Source organism: Ailuropoda melanoleuca, chromosome 5 (genome assembly GCF_002007445.2).
Source record: "Ailuropoda melanoleuca isolate Jingjing chromosome 5, ASM200744v2, whole genome shotgun sequence".
NCBI classification, from domain to species: domain Eukaryota; kingdom Metazoa; phylum Chordata; class Mammalia; order Carnivora; family Ursidae; genus Ailuropoda; species Ailuropoda melanoleuca.
Window position 1 is genome coordinate 64,330,696 of NC_048222.1, and position 18,467 is coordinate 64,349,162.

General features: G+C 55.0%; 1 protein-coding gene across 6 annotated transcripts in view; it reads right to left on the reverse strand.

The window, feature by feature from the left end:
• Nucleotides 1-923: 923 nt before the first annotated feature.
• Nucleotides 924-18,467, reverse strand: part of PAK6 (p21 (RAC1) activated kinase 6) — a 37,089-nt gene continuing 19,545 nt past the window's right edge. For 5 of the 6 annotated variants that reach the window (XM_034661165.1, XM_034661168.1, XM_034661167.1 and 2 more), the window contains 8 exons: nt 13,501-13,709; nt 12,006-12,659; nt 5,676-6,173; nt 5,440-5,573; nt 4,973-5,099; nt 4,732-4,857; nt 4,122-4,256; nt 924-2,537 (listed from right to left, as the gene is read on the reverse strand). In XM_034661165.1, the coding sequence (XP_034517056.1) occupies nt 2,370-2,537; nt 4,122-4,256; nt 4,732-4,857; nt 4,973-5,099; nt 5,440-5,573; nt 5,676-6,173; nt 12,006-12,659; nt 13,501-13,704 (2,046 nt within the window). In that variant the 5' untranslated portion in view covers nt 13,705-13,709 and the 3' untranslated portion in view covers nt 924-2,369. The remainder of the gene's footprint in view (nt 2,538-4,121; nt 4,257-4,731; nt 4,858-4,972; nt 5,100-5,439; nt 5,574-5,675; nt 6,174-12,005; nt 12,660-13,500; nt 13,710-18,467) is intronic. The other variant, XM_034661170.1, reaches the window with a different exon arrangement.

Sequence of the window (18,467 nt, forward strand, 5' to 3'; positions counted from 1 at the left end):
ATTCAGTTGCAAGAACTGGCCTCTCTTTGCCTTGCCAACTGCTCCTGATTCTGGGCTCCCTTTGGAGCAGCAGAAGGGTGTGCTTGCTTCCTGCAAGGCTTCCGCCTTCCATCAGCCTCCATCCCTGTCTGTCCCCCTGGGCACTGTGGCTGCGGCCTGAAGACAGGACTCAGGTATTGCTTCGGACCAAGTTGGTGGGACTAGGACCCTCCGACCAGGGCCGCTGTCTGGGTGGGACTGCTGTGGGGAGCAGAAGGAGGTCTGCATGCCTCTTGGATGCCGGTTGAGAGGTTTCAGTGAACCCTGGGCTGGGGAGTAGGTTGAGCTCTCAGGAAGGCTGTGCTGGAATCAGTGTCAGAGCTAGAAGTTGAAAGAAAATTCCATCCACATCCCCTATCCAAAGGACTAGGACCAAAGTCTCTTGATTTCCAGCCACTGCACTGCTCCTTCATAACCCCTCAATTCTGAGAACCGAAACAGAGACTGCTTTCTCCCTGGAAGCAGCTCCAGGCCACTTCCTATGGAGAGTCAGAGGGCGGCCTCTGACTTGTCTTGGGGTGAGAGGGAAAAGGGAGAAGGGAGATGCTGATGCAGAAAGTGGTCATCAGCCCTGGTGGCTGCCCCCAGAGCCCCTGTGGTTCCAGCCAGCACAGCACATGGCCCCAGCTTTCCTGGCTGGGTTCTGCTCCCCTGGGAAGGAGAGCTCTGTCTCTTTCTTAGCTCTTTCAGCCCAAGGGCCTTTCATTTCTTGTTTCCTCCTTGTCTGCCCTCACGGGCCCACATGCCACCAGGGAGTTGGGTTTTCTGCGGACTTGAGTGACTGCTGGGGAACTCACGTGGTGGGGGGGGGCACACACCAGGCACCCACTCCAGGGTGTCCAGCTTGAAGACAGCCTGGCTCCATTCTCAGAGACAACAGCCCAGAGGTTTTGAACACTCAGTTTAATTTAAAACAGGCACAAGTGCAAACAATTCACAAAAGTTTCTAGGGAAGATGCTTTTGTTTTTAAAACTCTGACCCTTAAAAAAGTCCTTGCAATTTTTTTGGGGGGGGCCCCAAAGCAGGCCACTAGGGATCAGAGGAATCTAAAAATATTATCTAGATAGGGTCCTGACACCTGGAGTTCTTCCCTGGATTCCCTGACTCACAACATCCCTGAAGGTGGGGAGGGGAGGGGGACAAGGAGACAGGTGTCTGAAGAGGCAGCTAGGGCCGATGGTTTGCACAAAGGGGTGCCCATTTTCTTGACAGGATGGGACCCAGGAGGTGGTTTGCCTCCCCCCAGACCAAGATTTTGAAAAGAACGGGTCCTTCATGACCTGGTTATTGAGATGGAGCTCACAGGTAAAACGAAGTCTGTTCCCTCACCATTCCTATCTCTGGCTCTCAGACTCAACAGTAGAGAAGAAACCTGGAAATCTGCCAAGCCCCTAGGATGCATTAGACTCAATGCAGATCTCTTCGCTGGTCAGGTAGAAACAAGGGACTTGGGAGGCGGGAAGCCAGGCCAAGAAAGCAGGTCCCTTCAGAGTAGAATTTAGTGGCATAAAGGATGGAGAAGCCTTACTGAAGCTGGCTGTGGGCCACCTGAAGGGAGCCTGGCTGTCGGGCTGACCGTCCGCCACTTACACACACACACACACACACACACACACACACACACGATGTTCTCTCCATCCTGTAAAGTGAGACCACGTTTACCACCAACTCCATTCTTTCTCTTTCACCCAGAAAAACGCTCCTCCTCCTTCCCTGGCCTGCGAGCAGGCTGTTCACAGTTCAGGGCAGGCTGTGCAGGGAGAGTGATGTCAGTGCAGGTGGGTTGGGAAGCAGGTGCAGGTTGGACTGTACCTTCAGGAAGTCAGACACGAGGGAGGAAGACAGCTTCAGGCAACAGAAACCTTCCCTGTGGCCCTCTCGAGACCCCAGGGTTTAGAGCTGGAGCTGAGAACAGCAAGTATCCTGGTGAAGACAGGCAGTGTGCCCGCTGAGGTGGCCTGGGACGCTAGTGTACAACTACCTTTAAAAAACTGCAGCAGCCTTTTCTGGTGGGTTGGCCACAGCGGCCAGGAGTGCTGGTCTCCACGTTTCTTAGAAATATCCCTGTGCAAATAACAAAGGGTTATCCTGTAGAAGGGGTCTCCATCATCCCAAAGGCAACTGGGGACTCCCTTGGGAGGGAGAGAGACCAAGGGGCAGGTCCGGCCTGGCCCAGTGGGCTGAAGGGCAGGAGGGTGTGGGTGGGGTTTCACATTCAATCTTTGGAGAGAATACTGAGAGAATGAGGCAGGCAGGCCCTGCCGGCAGGCTGGCTGCCCAGTGTCCCTTGCCTGTGGGCATGGGTGGCAGGTGTGCTCTGGGGGCGGGCTCAGCAGGTGGAGGTCTGCTTGTGGTAGAGCTGGATCAGGGGCGCCAGGCACTCGGGCAGCCCCGTCTGCAGCAGGAAAGGGTGGTCCAGGAGCTCCTGAGCCGTGGCTCTCTCCTGGGGGTCCCGCACCAGCATCCGTTCCAGGAAGTCTCGAAGCACTGGGGAGACCTGTGAGGACAGGGCAGCACTGAGAGGAAGCCATCGCATGCAGTCACTTTGGGGTGACTCATCTGTCTGGCCCCACCATCATCTGAGGGTCCTGAATTCTCTTGTTGCTCACTTCCTGGCAGCTCCCAGGCCCAGTACTGTCAGATCATCAGGTAGGTAAAGAAACTTGGCATCAGTCCAGAAAAAGTGGCTAGTTCACCTCTAGGGGGTGGTGCTGAGCAGTGGAAGGAAGATGCCTGGCCTCTAGGGAGCCCAGCTCTAAATACACAGCCCATTCCCCACCCTGCCGCTCAAGGCTCGCAGACTTCAGGCTCTATGGCTCTGTGGAAGGGGCATGGGATTGGTATTAGTGATCCAGTCCTGGGTCTATCCCTGATCTTCGACAAGTTGCAATTTTCTCTAGACCTCAGTTTTCTTTTTTTTTTTTTTTTTAAAGATTTTACTTATTTATTTGACAGAGATAGAGACAGCCAGCGAGAGAGGGAACACAAGCAGGGGGAGTGGGAGAGGAAGAAGCAGGCTCATAGCGGAGGAGCCTGATGTGGGGCTCGATCCCATAATGCCGGGATCACGCCCTAAGCCGAAGGCAGACGCTTAACTGCTGTGCCACCCAGGCGCCCCAAGACCTCAGTTTTCTTAATCTGCCCAAAGGGCTAATGATAAAATGTGCGTGCCCTGTCTTTAGTGAGGATCAAAAAAGAGGCGAGGGATGAAGTGTCTTGAAAAATGGAAAAGAACAAAGTGAGACCTGACAAGGAAGATTTCTTTAATGCTCTGAGCCAAGGGCTTATCTTGGTTCATTCTGAGCCAGTATCTTGGGATAAGACTAAGTCTTGGGCTGTTACAAAAGGCTACATCCTCTGGGGAATTAACCAATTGGAAATCTCCCCTGTGTGGTTAGTCCTGGGGCTGGCAGTGCAGGTTCCAAGGACCAGCTGACTGGGAAGGTGTTTCCTGACTGTCCTCCCATCCACCTGTGTTGGGGCCACAGTAGTATTTTATTTAGGGACTGGGTTTCAACCCTGTGGGACATTTCTCTCTCTGGCCACCAGATGGCAGTGCCACTTGCCGCCCTATGCTGACCTGGCCACCAGCAGGGGGTGTCCACTGGTAAGGCCTGTGGGTTTGGGTGGATTTGACAGAAAAGGGTTAAATGCGCGCGCGTACACACACTGGTTTTAAGGGACAACCTGTGGCTCAGATGTGGTCAGGATGTGCACTGATGGAGGAAAAGACAGTTTGCTGTGTTAGACTGGGAACACAGTGCCGCGCTATGGCTCCCCTGACAGAGGGAGTGGAGGGGCTCCTGCTCAGTTAGCTTCTCTAGATTCCTCCCCAGGACATCAGGGATTCCTGGCAGGCTTGCTTTTCCTTCTCTCGGGCTCCTGTCAATTGCCTGCAGGTGGAAACTTGTCCAAACGGCCACAGGAGTTTGCTGCAGGTTTTGTGTGGAGAAGGTGGAGCCTCTTCTGGGAGCCTCCGGCTTCTGTGGAAGGGAGGGGGTGGGCCTGGAAGCCCAGGCTCTGGTCCCTTCAGTCTCAGGAAGAATGGGGCCAGCAGCGTCCACCCTGAGCACTGACTGACCTTGTGAGAGTTTTTCAGCCTGGGTGGGGGGCTGTCCCGGAGCCTCTTCATGGCCTGCACCGGGGAGTCACTGAAGTAGGGTGGCTCCCCGTCCACCATCTCAATCACCATGATGCCCAGGGACCAGATATCCACCTGGAGGAAGAGAATGTCCTTGACACCACTGGCCAGAGTAGGGCCCCTTGGTAGCAGTGTGTTGCAGGGGGATGGGAGCAGCTGGTCCCTGCTGTCGTTGGTGAGTTGGCCTCCTTCCTGTCCATCTGCCCTGTGGCCAGTGACTTCCTGCAGGAGTGCCCACTGACTCTAGGGACAGAGCTGTCATCCATTCAGGGAGAATGGCCATCACACATGGGGAAGCCTGGCCATACCCCACCTTGCCCACAAGCTGCAGGAGGAACATTTTTGGGAATAGTTTGGCAACAAAGTCACAAGCGAGGGAAGACCCACCCAAGAGCGGGCAGGGCAATGGGAAGTGGGGTAGGGTATTGACTAAGTGGGAACCTGAAAACCAGGGCTCTTTGGGGGAGGGGTGTCTCTGCAGTGGCCACAGGGGCTGTTTGTTCCCAAACAGGAGTTTCTGGGAGGACTGGCGCATGGAAGGACAGGTTACCTCAGTCCCATACAGAGACCTGGAGATCACTTCAGGAGCCATCCAGTAGGGGGTTCCTACCAGGGACTTCCTCTTAGGGACGTCTTTGCTGATCTGAGCACAGAATCCAAAGTCCGAGAGTTTCACCTGTGGTTGAGAAGGGTGGGGGGGGCAGGGAGTGGTGAACTAGAAGTGGGAGCTGAGCTGGGAGCATGGACACAGGGGGCGGGGCACAGGTGTGCCAGGCTGGGGAGGGCCCTACCCTGCCATCGAGAGTCAGGAGGATGGAGTCACTCTTGATGTCCCGGTGGATGACACCCTGGGCGTGCAGGTAAGCCAGGGCCTGCAGTACGGCCTCGCACACAGTGGCGATCTGCTCCTCGTTCAGCCTGGACAGGGAAGGCCAGGTCACAGACAGAAGAAAACGTGAGCTTCGGCAGGGCTGTGGGGCAGCCGGGCTGGCAGATTAGGTGCCCCTGGGGTGGGGCCCCACAGCTCCTGGGCAATAGGTGTGGGGGTCCTGGCAGGCCAGATCCTCAGTGGAAATGGGCCTGGACCCCACCCCACTCCCCCGAACCCTCCTGGGTCTGTTAACCCAAATGGACAGGGGCTGCTCACAATGATGTGACAGGCACCCCAAGTTCTCTTGGCCCGAGGCTGCCCAATCCCCCTGCCGGGACAATGGTGGGGGCAGCCAGCTCCCAGAGCCCAGGCCTCCCAGCTGCCCACCTGACTTGGGAGACAATGTCCGTGAGCGCCCCGCCCTGCAGGAACTCCATAAGCACCCACAGCTCCTCGCCCACCAGGAAGCTCTTATACATCTCCACCACGTTGAGGTGCTGGTAGTCTCGCATGATCACCACCTGCGGGGCAGATGGGGCTGCCTGAGTGCCAGGCCCCGTCCCCCCGGCCCTGCTCCCAGACGGTCATCCTAAGCGCCCCGCCACGCCCCCCCCTCCTCCCACCTCATTAAAGAGCAGCTCCCTGCGCTGCTGCTTCCTGAGGTCCATCATCTTGACGGCCACCTGGCGGCCTGAGTGCTTCTCCCGGGCCAGGCAGACGATGCCCGTGGAGCCCTCGCCGATCTTCACGTAGCTGTCCAGCAGCATCCGGGGGTCACCCTGGTCCACCACCATCCTGAGTGCAGCCTTGAACTGCTCATGTGTCACAACACCTGTGTCTTCGCCAGCCAGGGCACCCTTGGCCACCGCGGGGTCCTGGGGCAGGTACAGGTTGCTGGTGCTGATCTGGGCTTGCCTAGTGCGTGGGGAGCCCGCAGGGGAAGACCGGCCTGGGGGTGGGCCGGCAGCGGGGGCCGTGCGGAGGGACTTCTGGGGGCTGCTGGTATCTGAGGTGGCCAGAGGGCTGAAGGTCCCCATGGGCTGGTCCGAGGGCAAGGACTGGGCCTTGGCCACCAGGCTTGGTGGGGGGTCTTTCTGTGGTGGCCGGAAAGAGGAATTAGGCTGCAGGGAGAGAAAGAGAAACAGAGAAGGGTTTGGCTGTGGCAGCGTTTGGAGTGACCTTCCCAGAAGCAAGGGGTGACCTCTGGACGGAGGCAGGTCTGGCAGGGCATCGGACCAAATTGGGGAGGTGCTGTGGGCAAGGATTTTCAAATGCAGCTGCAGCCAATGTTCCTGCCTAGGAGCCCAGCCCCCAGCATTCCCAGGTGAGCAGTCCAAACAGCAGCTCTTGACATCCGCTCTGCCTCGCTGGGGACACTGAAGGAAAGCAGAGTCCCTGGGGTGTCCTCTGCTGGGTATTTCTTCCTGGGTAATTGACAGCCAGAGCCCAGGGAGGCCACCGGGAGGCTGTCTTCCCTCTGTACTGCCAGGCTTTGTGGGGAATCTGGGTCAGAGACCTACTTCATTCCCGGGGTGCTCCCACCCAAGGACCCAAGTGGGCGGAAGAGGCCCTGGGCAGTGGGGCAGCTGGGACTGCTTCCCAGCACAAGGCAGGGAAGCCACAGCAAGGGGTCTGACAGCCTCACTCCTGCCTGACAGCAGGGAGTCTGCATGTGTATGCTGTGAGAGTGTGTCCCCAACAGAGGACCACAGAGCCCTGTTACCATCTGAGGGGTTCTCAGGTATGTCTCTTGGGCTAGGGACCTGGTGCCAGAGAGATCTGGAATTAGGAGGTAGGTCCAGCCTAACCCGAGCCCTGGGGCCAGGGGTAGGGAGGTTTCCTAGGGGCTCCCCAGAGCAGCCTCTGGACTTGCTCCTGAGCACTCCTGGCTGATGACCCCCCACACAGAAGGGAAGGTGGAGGGCCTATCCTATGGCCTCTGGTGGGAGGGAGGGAAGGTAGAACTGAGGGGCCGACTGGGCCTCGGTGAGCCCAAGGGCCAACCCTGAAGCCTTTGAGGCTCCTTGCATTTCAGGGCCCAAGGCCTCCTGCCAGCCTGGCAGGAAAGTGCCCCATCCTTGGGTTCTCTCCAAGGAGCTGGCGATGTGCAACATGACTCTTCCCAGGGATTATATGATTTTAAAAGGGGCACCTGGAAAGGGCCGTAGTTAACCTAACAAGGTACACTTCAGGGGCTGCAGAGAACTTTCCAGAACATCTCAGAACCCATCATATGGCAGTCGTCTAGTTGCCCAGCGGGCCCTGGTCCAGATCCTCAGAACTACATCAATTTCCAAGAGATCTCCTTAGGCTCTCAGCTTGGGCTGAGGGACCCCACGTCTGGGCCTTGGACCCTACCATGCTCAGCGGAACCTTGTCAACCTCTTCAGCACCCTCTCCCCAGGCTTCAGGGTGTCCACCCCACCTTACACAGTGCCTGATCTTGCCTAGAGGGGAGCATGTATGAGAGTAACCCTGCCAGCAGAGAGCCAAGCTGTGGCAGACTCTGCCACCCCCACCCTGCCTGCACACCCCAAAGCGTGCACCAGCCTCTGGCAGGCTATGCCTGGCTTGGGCTCAGCCCTCACAGTGAAGGGGCCAGGAGAGCCTCCCAGCACTGCTGTGACGACTCCATCCTGCCTGGAGAGCACATCTGGATAGTAAAGAGACCCTCCCGTGTCGTCACCAGCACCTGACCCTCACCCACGTTTCCCCACTCTGTGTAGTGGAGCAGTGGGACCTCTGGACTGGCGGTCACAACCTAGATTCCAGTACTGCTCTGCTCTGACCAGCGATGAATCTCAGGCAACTCACCCTTTCGGAGCCCATCTCGTCTATAAATGCATGGTGATCTGGGGAGCCAGACAAAAGGCAGATTCCAGCTTCAATAAGTCCCTAGAGCAGTGACTCTGCATTTTAATGAGGTCCCTGGGCTCTGATGCCAGAGGACTGTGGACCACACTGGGAGCAGCTTTGGACAAATGGGCTCTGTGACTCCATGGCCTCAGGGAGGCTGTGGGAGGGGTGGGACTGGGGGTGGAGGGAGCAAGGCCACTACTGAGGCTGGGAGGCCATGTCCTGGAAGCAGAGGCTTCACAGGACACCACCACAGCGCACTTCATCACGCCATCACCGAGGCAGCCCCCAAGGCCCTACAAAAACATTGCCTGCTGGCCTGCAAGGCGTGGGTCACAGAAGACACGCTCTCTGAGCGTCTGGGTCGGGCTGCACACAATTTGGGGGCCTAGAGGCAGCTAGAGCCGCTCTTGAGGTTGCTCTAATGGCCCCCTAACCTCTCTTCCCCTGGATGTCGACGGCAGGCTGTAAAATGATTCCCTCCACCTGCTGGCCTCTTGGACCCCTACACAGGCTGTCTCTGCTCTCTGGCTGAGTTGGCTTGGGCAGCAGGGACGGGGGAGTTAAGGACAGGCCCTGCTGAGGGGCCAAGGAGGGGATTTTCTCCCCCCTCCCCCCACAAGGCCCCTGTGGAGACACTGCTGCAGGTGCTGGCTGAACTCAGGGGCCAAGGGTGTGGTGGGTGGGTGGATGGAAGCGGCGAAGGGCCAGGATCCAGCTGAGAGCCCAGCCTGGGACAGGGGATGCGGGGTAGTGGGGCTGGGCTCAGTCTTCACCTCAGCAGGGTTCTGGTCCCCAGCGTCCCTTTGTTGGCCTTGTTGCCTGTCTCCACAAGAAGGGAGCTTTTACTGAATGTCCCCACAAGAAAAGACCAGGGGTAACATCTTAAGTCATACCGAGAAAGAGAAAGGGGGACAAAAGATGGAATTAGTTGTCATGGGCTCTGGAGTTCCTTGTGTGACTGAGATATCTTCCTGGGTGGGAAGCCACTGGGAAGAGCCGTGCATGGTTACGACAATGCCTCATCTTCCCTTCCTGGGTCATGGCGACAGGGCCAGGCTCTCCAGCCGTGGGCTTGGGGGCTGCAATCTAAGTGCCTTGGAGGCAAAGGCCATGTCCTAATATTTTAAAAATAATAAAGCCATTTATTAAGGATGTGCCACTTTGACAAGGGTCTTACATGCATAATCTCATTGAATTCTCATAACCTCTGGGTTGTTTTAGCATTCCACGGGTGCTACTATTATCTGTATTTGTCGGTAAGGAAAGGGGCTCAGAGAAGTTAAGTAACTTGCCCAGAGGCACTGAGTAAGGAGCCGGCTCACTTCAGTCCTGGTCAGCCTGATAACCTTAGCTGTGCTCCTATCAGAGATCCTTGGCACATAACAGAGTACGGCGTGCACAGTAGGTGTTTAACCAAGGTTTGTGGATTGTCGGGGTCTTCTGATTTAGCCTCTCTGCCTCTAAGTGGAACCACTTCTAAATCCCCCAGTTCCTGTCTTAATGCTTCGGCCTCCCTGCCCCCGACCCCAGTCAGGACTCGAGGTCTTCGGCTATTTAGCCAAAGTGAGTGACTGCAGGCCAAGCTTCCTGGGGCTGAGTGCAAAAGCCCGAGAGCCACACAGCCTTCTGTAGCCTCTTCTGGCACGCTGTGGCAATTGGTGGCTTGACCTCCCAGGGCACCAGTGCATGGACGGCGGCTGTAGTTGCTGCTGTGAGCGTCCTGAGCCAAGCCCTGGGATGTGCCGAGGTGCAGAAGGCTGGCTGCTGGTTTGGTCTGGTGGTTCCTGGGGCGGTGGGGGTGGAGGAGGAAGCTGGTTGCAGTGGTTGGCAATGGGGGCTGATTTTATCCCCCCAAGGGACATTTGGCCATGTATGGGGAGGATTTCCAGTTGTCCCAGCTGAGAGGTGCTACCAGCATCTAGTGGGTAGAGGCCAGAGGTGCTGCCAGCATCTAGTGGGTAGAGGCCAGAGGTGCTGCCAGCATCTAGTGGGTAGAGGCCACAGGACAGCCCCTTCGACAAAGGATTCTCTGATCCAAATGTCAATAGGGCAGGGGTTGAGAAGGCCTGGCCCAAAGCAGCTCAGACGAAGTCTTAGCCCTGCCTTTTAGAGGCCTGGCTTGGAAGTATTTCTCTAGAAATGTAAGCCCAAGAGGCCGGGAAAGAAACCACTGCCCCGAGTTTGGAACTGGGGTGTTTCCAAGCCCCAGAGGATGACCACCACCTGCTTTCACTGCACACCCAGCTGCAGTGGCCTATGCCAGATCCTTGCTAAAATGCAGGATGGACAGGCCGACTGAGGCTGGCTGGACAGCCTGTTCCCTGCTGTGGGGTGCCGGCAGGAGCTCGGAAACAGGCATGTCAGTGCCCACCCAGTGTTGACACCCCCTTTTTCCAAATCCCCAAAACCCTGCCGCAGGATTCCCAAGAGGGCAGCGAGCGATCAAGTTCCAGTTCTCACCTCCTGGGCAGTGTGCACTGGCCTGCTCCCATCTTCCTTTTTAAGGAAGTGTCTCTCCAGGAGCAAAGCCTTCTGGAGAACTCTCCGCTCACAGACACAACAAGCCACATCTCACTTGTTCAGCCCTCCACCCCCCATTCCATGGGGGAGCCCGGCCTGCGTCCTTCATCCCAGCGAGTGCACAAAGCCCAGAACCTTCCCTGGGAGCCTTGGGCTGGCAGTGACTTAGAAAGGTTGAGAGTCAGGCCACTCCCCAAACTCTCCACCCAAGTCCAGGCTGGAGCCCACTCATGCACCGTCGCTGGGGAGGCACCAGGCTTGCTCTGAAAGCCCTCCGGGGAGGGGAGGTCTGTCACTCATGTCACTGTCACCAGTTGTTTCTTAGGTCAGACTTCCCAGCCTCATGCTGCAGCGTAAGCTCATTTCTGCCTGCCCCCCCACAAAGGAGCTACAGATGCCATAATCAGAAAGCCTTGGGGAGCAAGAGGCGCGAGCCCGGAGGGCCCTCTCACTGCTGCCCTCCCTGACTCAGTCTCCACACCTGGGGCTTATGTGACCCTCCCAGAGCCCACCTTCTCATCTGCTAAATGAGAAAGGATGGTGCTGTTACCATGGACAGGACATCATAGGGCAAAGAAAAAGCAAAAACATTCTCCTCTGCCTGCCAAGAAACGTCACCATTAGAGCTCCCTTCGCTGTTTTCTATCTCACAAGAAAAATCTGTGCGTTCGAGGCTGTCGCGCATGCCAAAAGTCGGCTTTCCTGCTGCTCCGGGCCGAGGCAAACTCAATCCTCCAGCTTTTCATGTGGCACGTGAACTGCACAAATCATTCCAGAAATGCTAAACCGGACAACCACTCAAGAAAAGGTGAGGGGGGCGCCTGGGTGGCTCAGTCGGTAAGTGTCAGACTCTTGATTTCGGCTCAGGTCATGATCTCAGGGTTGTGAGATCGAGCCCCACATTGGGCTCTGAGCCCCGCGAGGAGTCTGCTGAAATCTCTCTCCCTCCGCCCCTCCCTGCACTTGCACTCTCTCTCAAATAAAGAAAGAAATCTTTAAAAAAAAAAAAAAAAGGCAAGGGTAGGGTCGGAAGCAAAGAATCCTTCTCACTGGAGAAGGAGTTCACATGAACATCTCTGACACCTGAGGGAGAAGCAGTCCAGGGAGCATCTGCTGGACCTCAGAGAGCACTGGGGCAAGAGAGGGGTGGAGGCGGAAAGAAGCTCTGGGAAGAGGGAGGCCGGAGCCTGCCACTGCCCAGTGCTGGAGCCCGGCTGGGGGTCGCTGGGCACCGGGGGGAGGGTCTGGGCTTATGGTTAAAGGTGACTGCCTCCCAGTGTGGTCCACTGAGACACACGGCAGAGGGCAGGAATGTAAACCGGAGTGTACCGAAAGCCCCTCTGAGGCCCCCCAGAAAACGAACGAGCTGGCCTGCCCCCTCTGACTCACCCTCACAGCCTCTGGAAGACCAGAGCTCATTTGGCTCAGGGTAGAATCCGCAGCGGAGGCTGAGCTGGTTTCTTGATCATTCTGTTCCCTTCTACTCTCCCTAGCCTGACCCTGTAAGTGGGGAAGGCCAGGCTCCCTGCCCTGCTGAGAGCAGCCCCAGAGGGTTGACCCCAGCCCCCACCTACCTTGCTCTGGGAGGGAGGGCCCGGCTTGCTGCTGCTTGCAGGGGCCGTGGCAGGAGTAGACAGGAACATGCTTCGGAAGAGCCTGCGCTTAAGGCTGCTTTCCTGGGTCTTAGGGCTGGGGCTGCCCTCCCCGCCCGGCCTGCCTGTCGCCAAGCCCACCAGGCAGGACTGCGGCCGGGCCTCCTCGGAACCGTGCCTGGCAGCCTTGGTCCCGCGCCTACTGGTGGCTGCGGGGGGTGAGGCGCCGGGTGGGGAGCTCTGCAGGCAGGCACCCAGCTGCAGGCAGCGCTGCGTGGTGCCCTGGAACTCCGTGGGGCCTAGTGACTGTGCCTTGGCGGCCAGCCCATTGGGGAGGACCCTTGGGCTCTGTGGCTCTGGCCATGGCACCTGCCTGCGGCCTGCTGGTGTGGCCCCATTGCAGCTGAGGTAGAGGCCGTGGGGGTCAGTGCGCTCAGACTGGGGGCTCTGCAGGTACATGTCTGGGTCCGCGGCCCAGTGCTCATCCCCCAGGAGCCCCAGGGACTGTGCCCGCCGCCGGCTGGTGGGGCTGCGGCCACGAAGGGTGTTGGAGCTGATGACCGACAACTTCTGGATGTCATTGAGCAGCCCTGAGATGTAGCCATCCACGGGCACCGAGCTGCCCCGCACCACGGTCTGTAGGGGAGGGAGGAGAGTGTGAGCAAGCAGGCTGTTTGTGGCATGGGGCCTCCACGGGGGGTGGGGGATCTTGGGGGGGGACACTGAAGGGCCTCACTTGCTGTGTCATCCATCTGTTCCTTACTTTTTCAGCCACTCACCGGGCCCACAGCAGGTCAGGTCTGTGCGGGGCGCGGGGGGGCGGGGGGAGGGCAGAGATACAAGGAGGAAGCCTATTGTCATGGGGCAGTTAGGCAGGGCAGACAGGGGGTAAGCCCCTCAAACGGTATAGGCAGCTGAGCTTGGGGAGCTGAGGGGGCAGGGGGGTGGGGTCCAGACCCCGCCCGGGGCCTGCTGTCTTTCTCTAGCTCCATCTGTGGCCTTCTGGAAGCTGTCTGGAGCTCTCCGAGAAGGCAGCAACCAGTGCAGAGCTCTCCTCCACATTGACAGGCTCCTGACTCCAACCCCTCTTGCCCTTCGTGACCCACATGGCAAAATCCCACTGGTCTGGGAGCCCCAGCCCAAACAGGGGCTGTGTGTCCAAATATGGCATGGGACACACTTAACACTAAAAGGTAATGTGTTGTTACCTGAATTGCAGATTTTACTGGGCACCCTGTGATTTTGTTTGCTAAATCTGGCAACCCTACCAGCCCGCAGAGAGGGCCTCCCCAGGCTCCTCCCCACTGGACATGGAGTCCTCACCCTGGGTGATGCTCCTGAGTGGGGAGTGAAAACAGCCAGCTGACTGATAGCTGGCAATGAGGTGCTTCCTCCAGGTGCCTTTGTGGTCTTGCCAGGCACAGTCTCCGTGGAGGGGGAGAGGCTGCAGTCAGCCCGACCGTCCCGCCCCCCTTACCTTCATGGGCTGGAGCTGCACCCGAGTAATGCGAGAAGGGTCCACCACGGGCTTGGGTCTCCGCAGTGTGTCCAGGATGTTCTGCCATTGTGGTGGGAGGCCCACAAACTTGCCTTCTTTGGGGTCAAAGGAGGTGTGGACGCGGTGCTGGAAGTTCTGTGGGGCTGAGATCTCAGGGCGTTTCTTCTTTTTCTTTCGGAACATGGTGCCTGCGTGCAGAGGGTTGGGCTGAGCTCCAGTGAGGGGCTTCCTGGGAGCCTGGCCCCCGGAAGCCTAGGTGGTTGCAGTGGGTGCTGGGCCCCCCCCACTCCGGCTCGGGGCTCCCTCCCCCCAGCCCGGGGCTTCCCCTCACCTGTCATCCCTACTTCCTCAGGGATATGGCTAGCTCCCAGCAAACAGTCCCAGAAACAACAAAAGTGCCAGAAATAAGCCGACACAGACTATAAACAAGGAAGAGAGGTGTCTGTCTTCTCGTCTGTGCCAAGTCTCCTGCCGAGCAGGCAGACTCTGGGGGTGTGTTTTTATAAGATCCCAAGCCCATTACAAATATCATTTTACTGTCAAATAATTTAAAAAGGGGAAAGAGGGAGGAAAGCAGGCAAATTCATTTTATGAAGCAAGTACGACTTTGATTCTTAAACCAGGTAAGAATAGTACAAGAAAAAGAAAACTTGAACCAATCTCACGTATGAACAAAAGTGAAGCTCCTAAACAGAACTAATACACTGAACCCAACAGCACGTTAAGGTTTTTGGTTTAACTCAGGTCCGTCCCAGGATGGTTCAACGACAGAAAACCTATTTATGTAATAAACCACACTCATAAAAAGCCAACATGTTATGCAGTCTGGGACCACGTATCACAGGACCAGGAACCCCCCAAAAGGGCCCTCTTGGTCCCCAAGTGCTTGGCCCTGATTCCAGAAGGGTCACATCTGGCGTGAGTGAGGACAGCTGTGCAGGGGTCAGTCTCCCCACTTTGGGCCCTTTTCCCTTGAGCCTTAGAACTCCGTGCAAAACATCAACTTGCAGCCAAACGTCTATCCCTTGCTAATCTGGGCTTTGCCTAAGGCCCTATGAACAATGTCAACAGCTACCAGCGACATGGGCCTGCAGATTTGAGATGGGGAGACTGGAAACCCGGGGTAAAATGAGGACCCCAGCTTGCCTTCAGGGAGTCCCTGGCCAGGACCACATGTGGACGGAAAACTGGGTGGGACTGCTCACTTGAAAGCTTTTGGATCTGAAGCAGCTCCAAGCCGCTCAATGGTTTTTTGGTTTTTGTTTTTAATTTTTTTTCTTTATCATGGTAAATACACTCAATGGGCTTTTATGTACCTGGAAAAGTCACTTCTAGGTTTCAAGAAACAGGCATGTTTGTTTCTTGAATTGAATGCCTGGATCATTCATCTATCCAAAGATTTGGTGGTGTGGTTCTTTTTTTTTTTTTTTTTTTTTTAAAGTTTTTTTTTTTTNATTCGACAGAGATAGAGACAGCCAGCGAGAGAGGGAACACAAGCAGGGGGAGTGGGAGAGGAAGAAGCAGGCTCATAGCAGAGGAGCCTGACGTGGGGCTCGACCATAACGCCGGGATCACGCCCTGAGCCAAAGGCAGACGCTTAACCGCTGTGCCACCCAGGCGCCCCTGGTGGTGTGGTTCTGACCATTTTCTTTTTTGTTGTTTTGTTCTCGTTTGCAATGAATACAAGTTTTTGCATATAAAACAAAGAAACAAAAGCCCCAAAGATTTGGAAACAGACAGAGCCAAGGGTTCTCCTTTGGTTGCCACTCTGGAAACAGCATTTTCTTGGTCACTTTAGCATGTTCTGGAGGACATCACAGATGTGGGAGGCAGCTGGTGCCCACTCGGAAAGGCAGGGGTCCTCGGACAGCCACAGCTTTCCCAACAAAGGATTCAGCCTGTGTGAATCAATCAGAATCCACATGACACCTCTTGGAACGTCAGCTGCTTATGGGGCCACCACCACTGGGAGTCTACCAAATGCTCCCTGCAGGCAAATCCACCTATGCAGGAGCCCCAAGGACCAAGGCCTTTGGAGTGAAATACACCTGCTGAGTTGCAGGCAAATTGTGGGGAGTCTCCTGCTAATTCGGGGAGACTCTGTGCAAGCTACCTAAATGATTTGTGTCTCAGGGCTCTTCACTTATAAGACAGGGTTAGTAAAGGCTGCCTCACAAGGCTTCGGGAGGCTTAAGTGAGCAGAGCCCTGGTGAACGGCTGATTCTTTCTTCATGTTTCTGATTCTGTGCACCTCTGTTTCCGAGCTCAGGGCCCTGCAGAAATCAGGACGTGAGCAGATCCAGATCCAGGAGAGATGCCCAATACCTTTCTTTACAGATTCGCTGATCAAAGGGCCATGCCTCATTTGGGGGCCACCTCACCACCTCTCCTTTATGTAGACGCTTTGCGGTTTGGTAAAACACCCTTCTCCCTCTCAGGCTTTGGCTCCCAGAATCCTCATTCTGCAGTCCTGTGCTTATAGCCTCACCAATAGACCCTCTGTCTCTAGGTTAGCTTCACTGATGGTTTCATCGCTCCCCACCTTGCTCTGTGAACTCACATTCTTTTGCAGGTGTAGGGACACACCCGAGAGCTGAAGAAGAGTAAGCTAATACTTTCATCCCCAAACATCCCTCTTCCCGACTCCCCCAGCCCCACCTGAATGCCCAGCTTTTTCTGCAGGAATGCAAGGGGATAGCATCTTTAGCAGAAGGCAAATGGCCCTGGGATCCACCTCCTGGGTCCCCTCCTGAGAACAAGTTTTTCCCAGAGGCAGTAGGAAAAGTCTGAGGAAAAAGAAGGATACCCCAGGTTGTGGTAGTGAAGGTGGGGAGCTGCTGGAAGCAATGAACTGAGCTCAGGTTTTGGAGGGGGGTTTGTAGGGTCAGAAATCAGAGCGAGTCACTTAGCTAATGGGAAATCCCCACCTAAAGAGAGGCTGCAAAGACGCATCCAAAATGTGGTGAGACTAACACTGCCTGGGACAACATGAACGTGTACATAGAAAATCGAGAAAGATCTATATACAAACTGTTGGAATTAGATAAGTGAATGTAGAAGATCCCTGATTCCAGGTCAATTTTAAAAAATCAGTTGTTTTTCTTCATACCAACAACAAACAAATAGAAAAAACAATTTTTTTTAAAGATTCTGCGGTACAATGGGAAAGAGATACTTGGTCTCAGTTTCCAGTTCCTGGTATACAACTCCTAACACCCTTGCAATCCCAGATGGAAAGAATGTTCCAACTTTCAGCCCTGCCCCACCTCTGGGGAGGGAATGGGGTTGGAGATGGAGTTAATCATCAATGACTAATGATTTAATCAATTGTGCCTATGTACTGAAGCCTCCACAGAAACCCCTAAACGACAGGATTCAGGGAGCTTCTGGGCTGGTGCACACATCAAGGCACTGGGAGGGTGAAGCAGCCAGGGAGGGCTTCCCGCATGCATCTTCCCCGCTCGGCTGTGCCTGGGATGTATTTTTTATAATGAATGAGTTCCAGGAGAAACTTCTAAAAAAATGTCCATGAAGACATTTAAAAAAAAAAGAAGTCAAATACCTAGGAATAAACGTAATCGAAGATGTGCAAGGTCCCTACATTGAGAAGTATAAAACATTATTTTTTTTAAAGATTGTTTTTATTTATTTGACAGAGAGAGAACACAAGCAGGGGGAGAGGAAGAGGGAGAAGGAGGCTCCCCGCTGAGCAGGGAGCCCACCGTGGGACTCGATCCCAGGACCCTGGGACCATGACGTGAGCTGAATGTAGATGCTTAACCCACTGAGCCACCCAGGCACCCCAAGAAGTATAAAACATTATTAAATTTATTAAAGAATGTTCATAGATTGGAAGACTCAATGATATAAAGGTATCAATTATTTCCAAATTAATCTACAGATTTGTTTCAATCTCAATCAAAATCCCACATATTTTTTTGGTAGAAATTGACAAACTGACTTGAAAATGGTACAGAGCAAACATAAAGAATCAGGAATAGTAGAGACCATCTTGAAGAACAAGGTTGAAGGATTACACTACTAAATATCAAGATTTATGGTAACAGTACAATAATTGATATAGTGTGGACCTGGCACAAGGAGTGACAAATCACCCAATGGAACAGAAGAGAGAATCCAGAAATAGATCCAGTCATATAAGGTCACTTAATTTATGACAAATGTGACACTGCAATATGGTAGGGAACAGATGATCTTTTCAAAAAATGTAGCTGAAACAATTAGATAACCATATGGAAAAAAAAAAGAATCCTGAAAAATGAATTCATGTCATACCCCAAAATTAATCAGATCTAAAATGTGAAAGCTAAAATAATAAGCTGGAGGCAGTAATGGGGGGATGGGAGAGGGGGAAACCCACAGTCTGGCCATTGCCTGCCCCAGGTCCAGGGTGGGTGACTACATGGGAGCCTAGTTTGTTGGGCTCTCCCGGAACCCTTGATGTGCTGGGGTCAAAACCTCCACACCCATGGGTCCCAGGGATAAATTCAACTACCAAGATAAATTCTTTGTCCAAAGCAGAATTCTTGATGGCAACGGTTAGGAGTAGGGGATCCTTTCTAGGATTCCAGGATTCCAGGATTCCTTCCTTCCTTCCTCCCTCCCTTCCTTTACTTCCTTCCCTTTCCTTCCTTCCTTCCTTCCTTCCTTCCTTCCTTCCTTCCTTCCTTCCTTCCAACTTCCTTCCTTCCTCCTTTCCTTCTTTCCTCCCTCCCTCCTTTCCTTCTTTCCTCCCTCCGTTCTTCCCTTCCTTTCTTTCAAGATTTTATTTATTTTAGAGGGAGGGGGCAGGGGGAGCAGAGTGAGAGAGACAAGCAGACTCTGCACTGAGTGGGGAGCCCGACACAGGACTTGATCTCAGGACCCTGAGATCATGACCTGAGCTAAAACCAAGAGTTGGATGCTTAACTGACTGAGCCACCCAG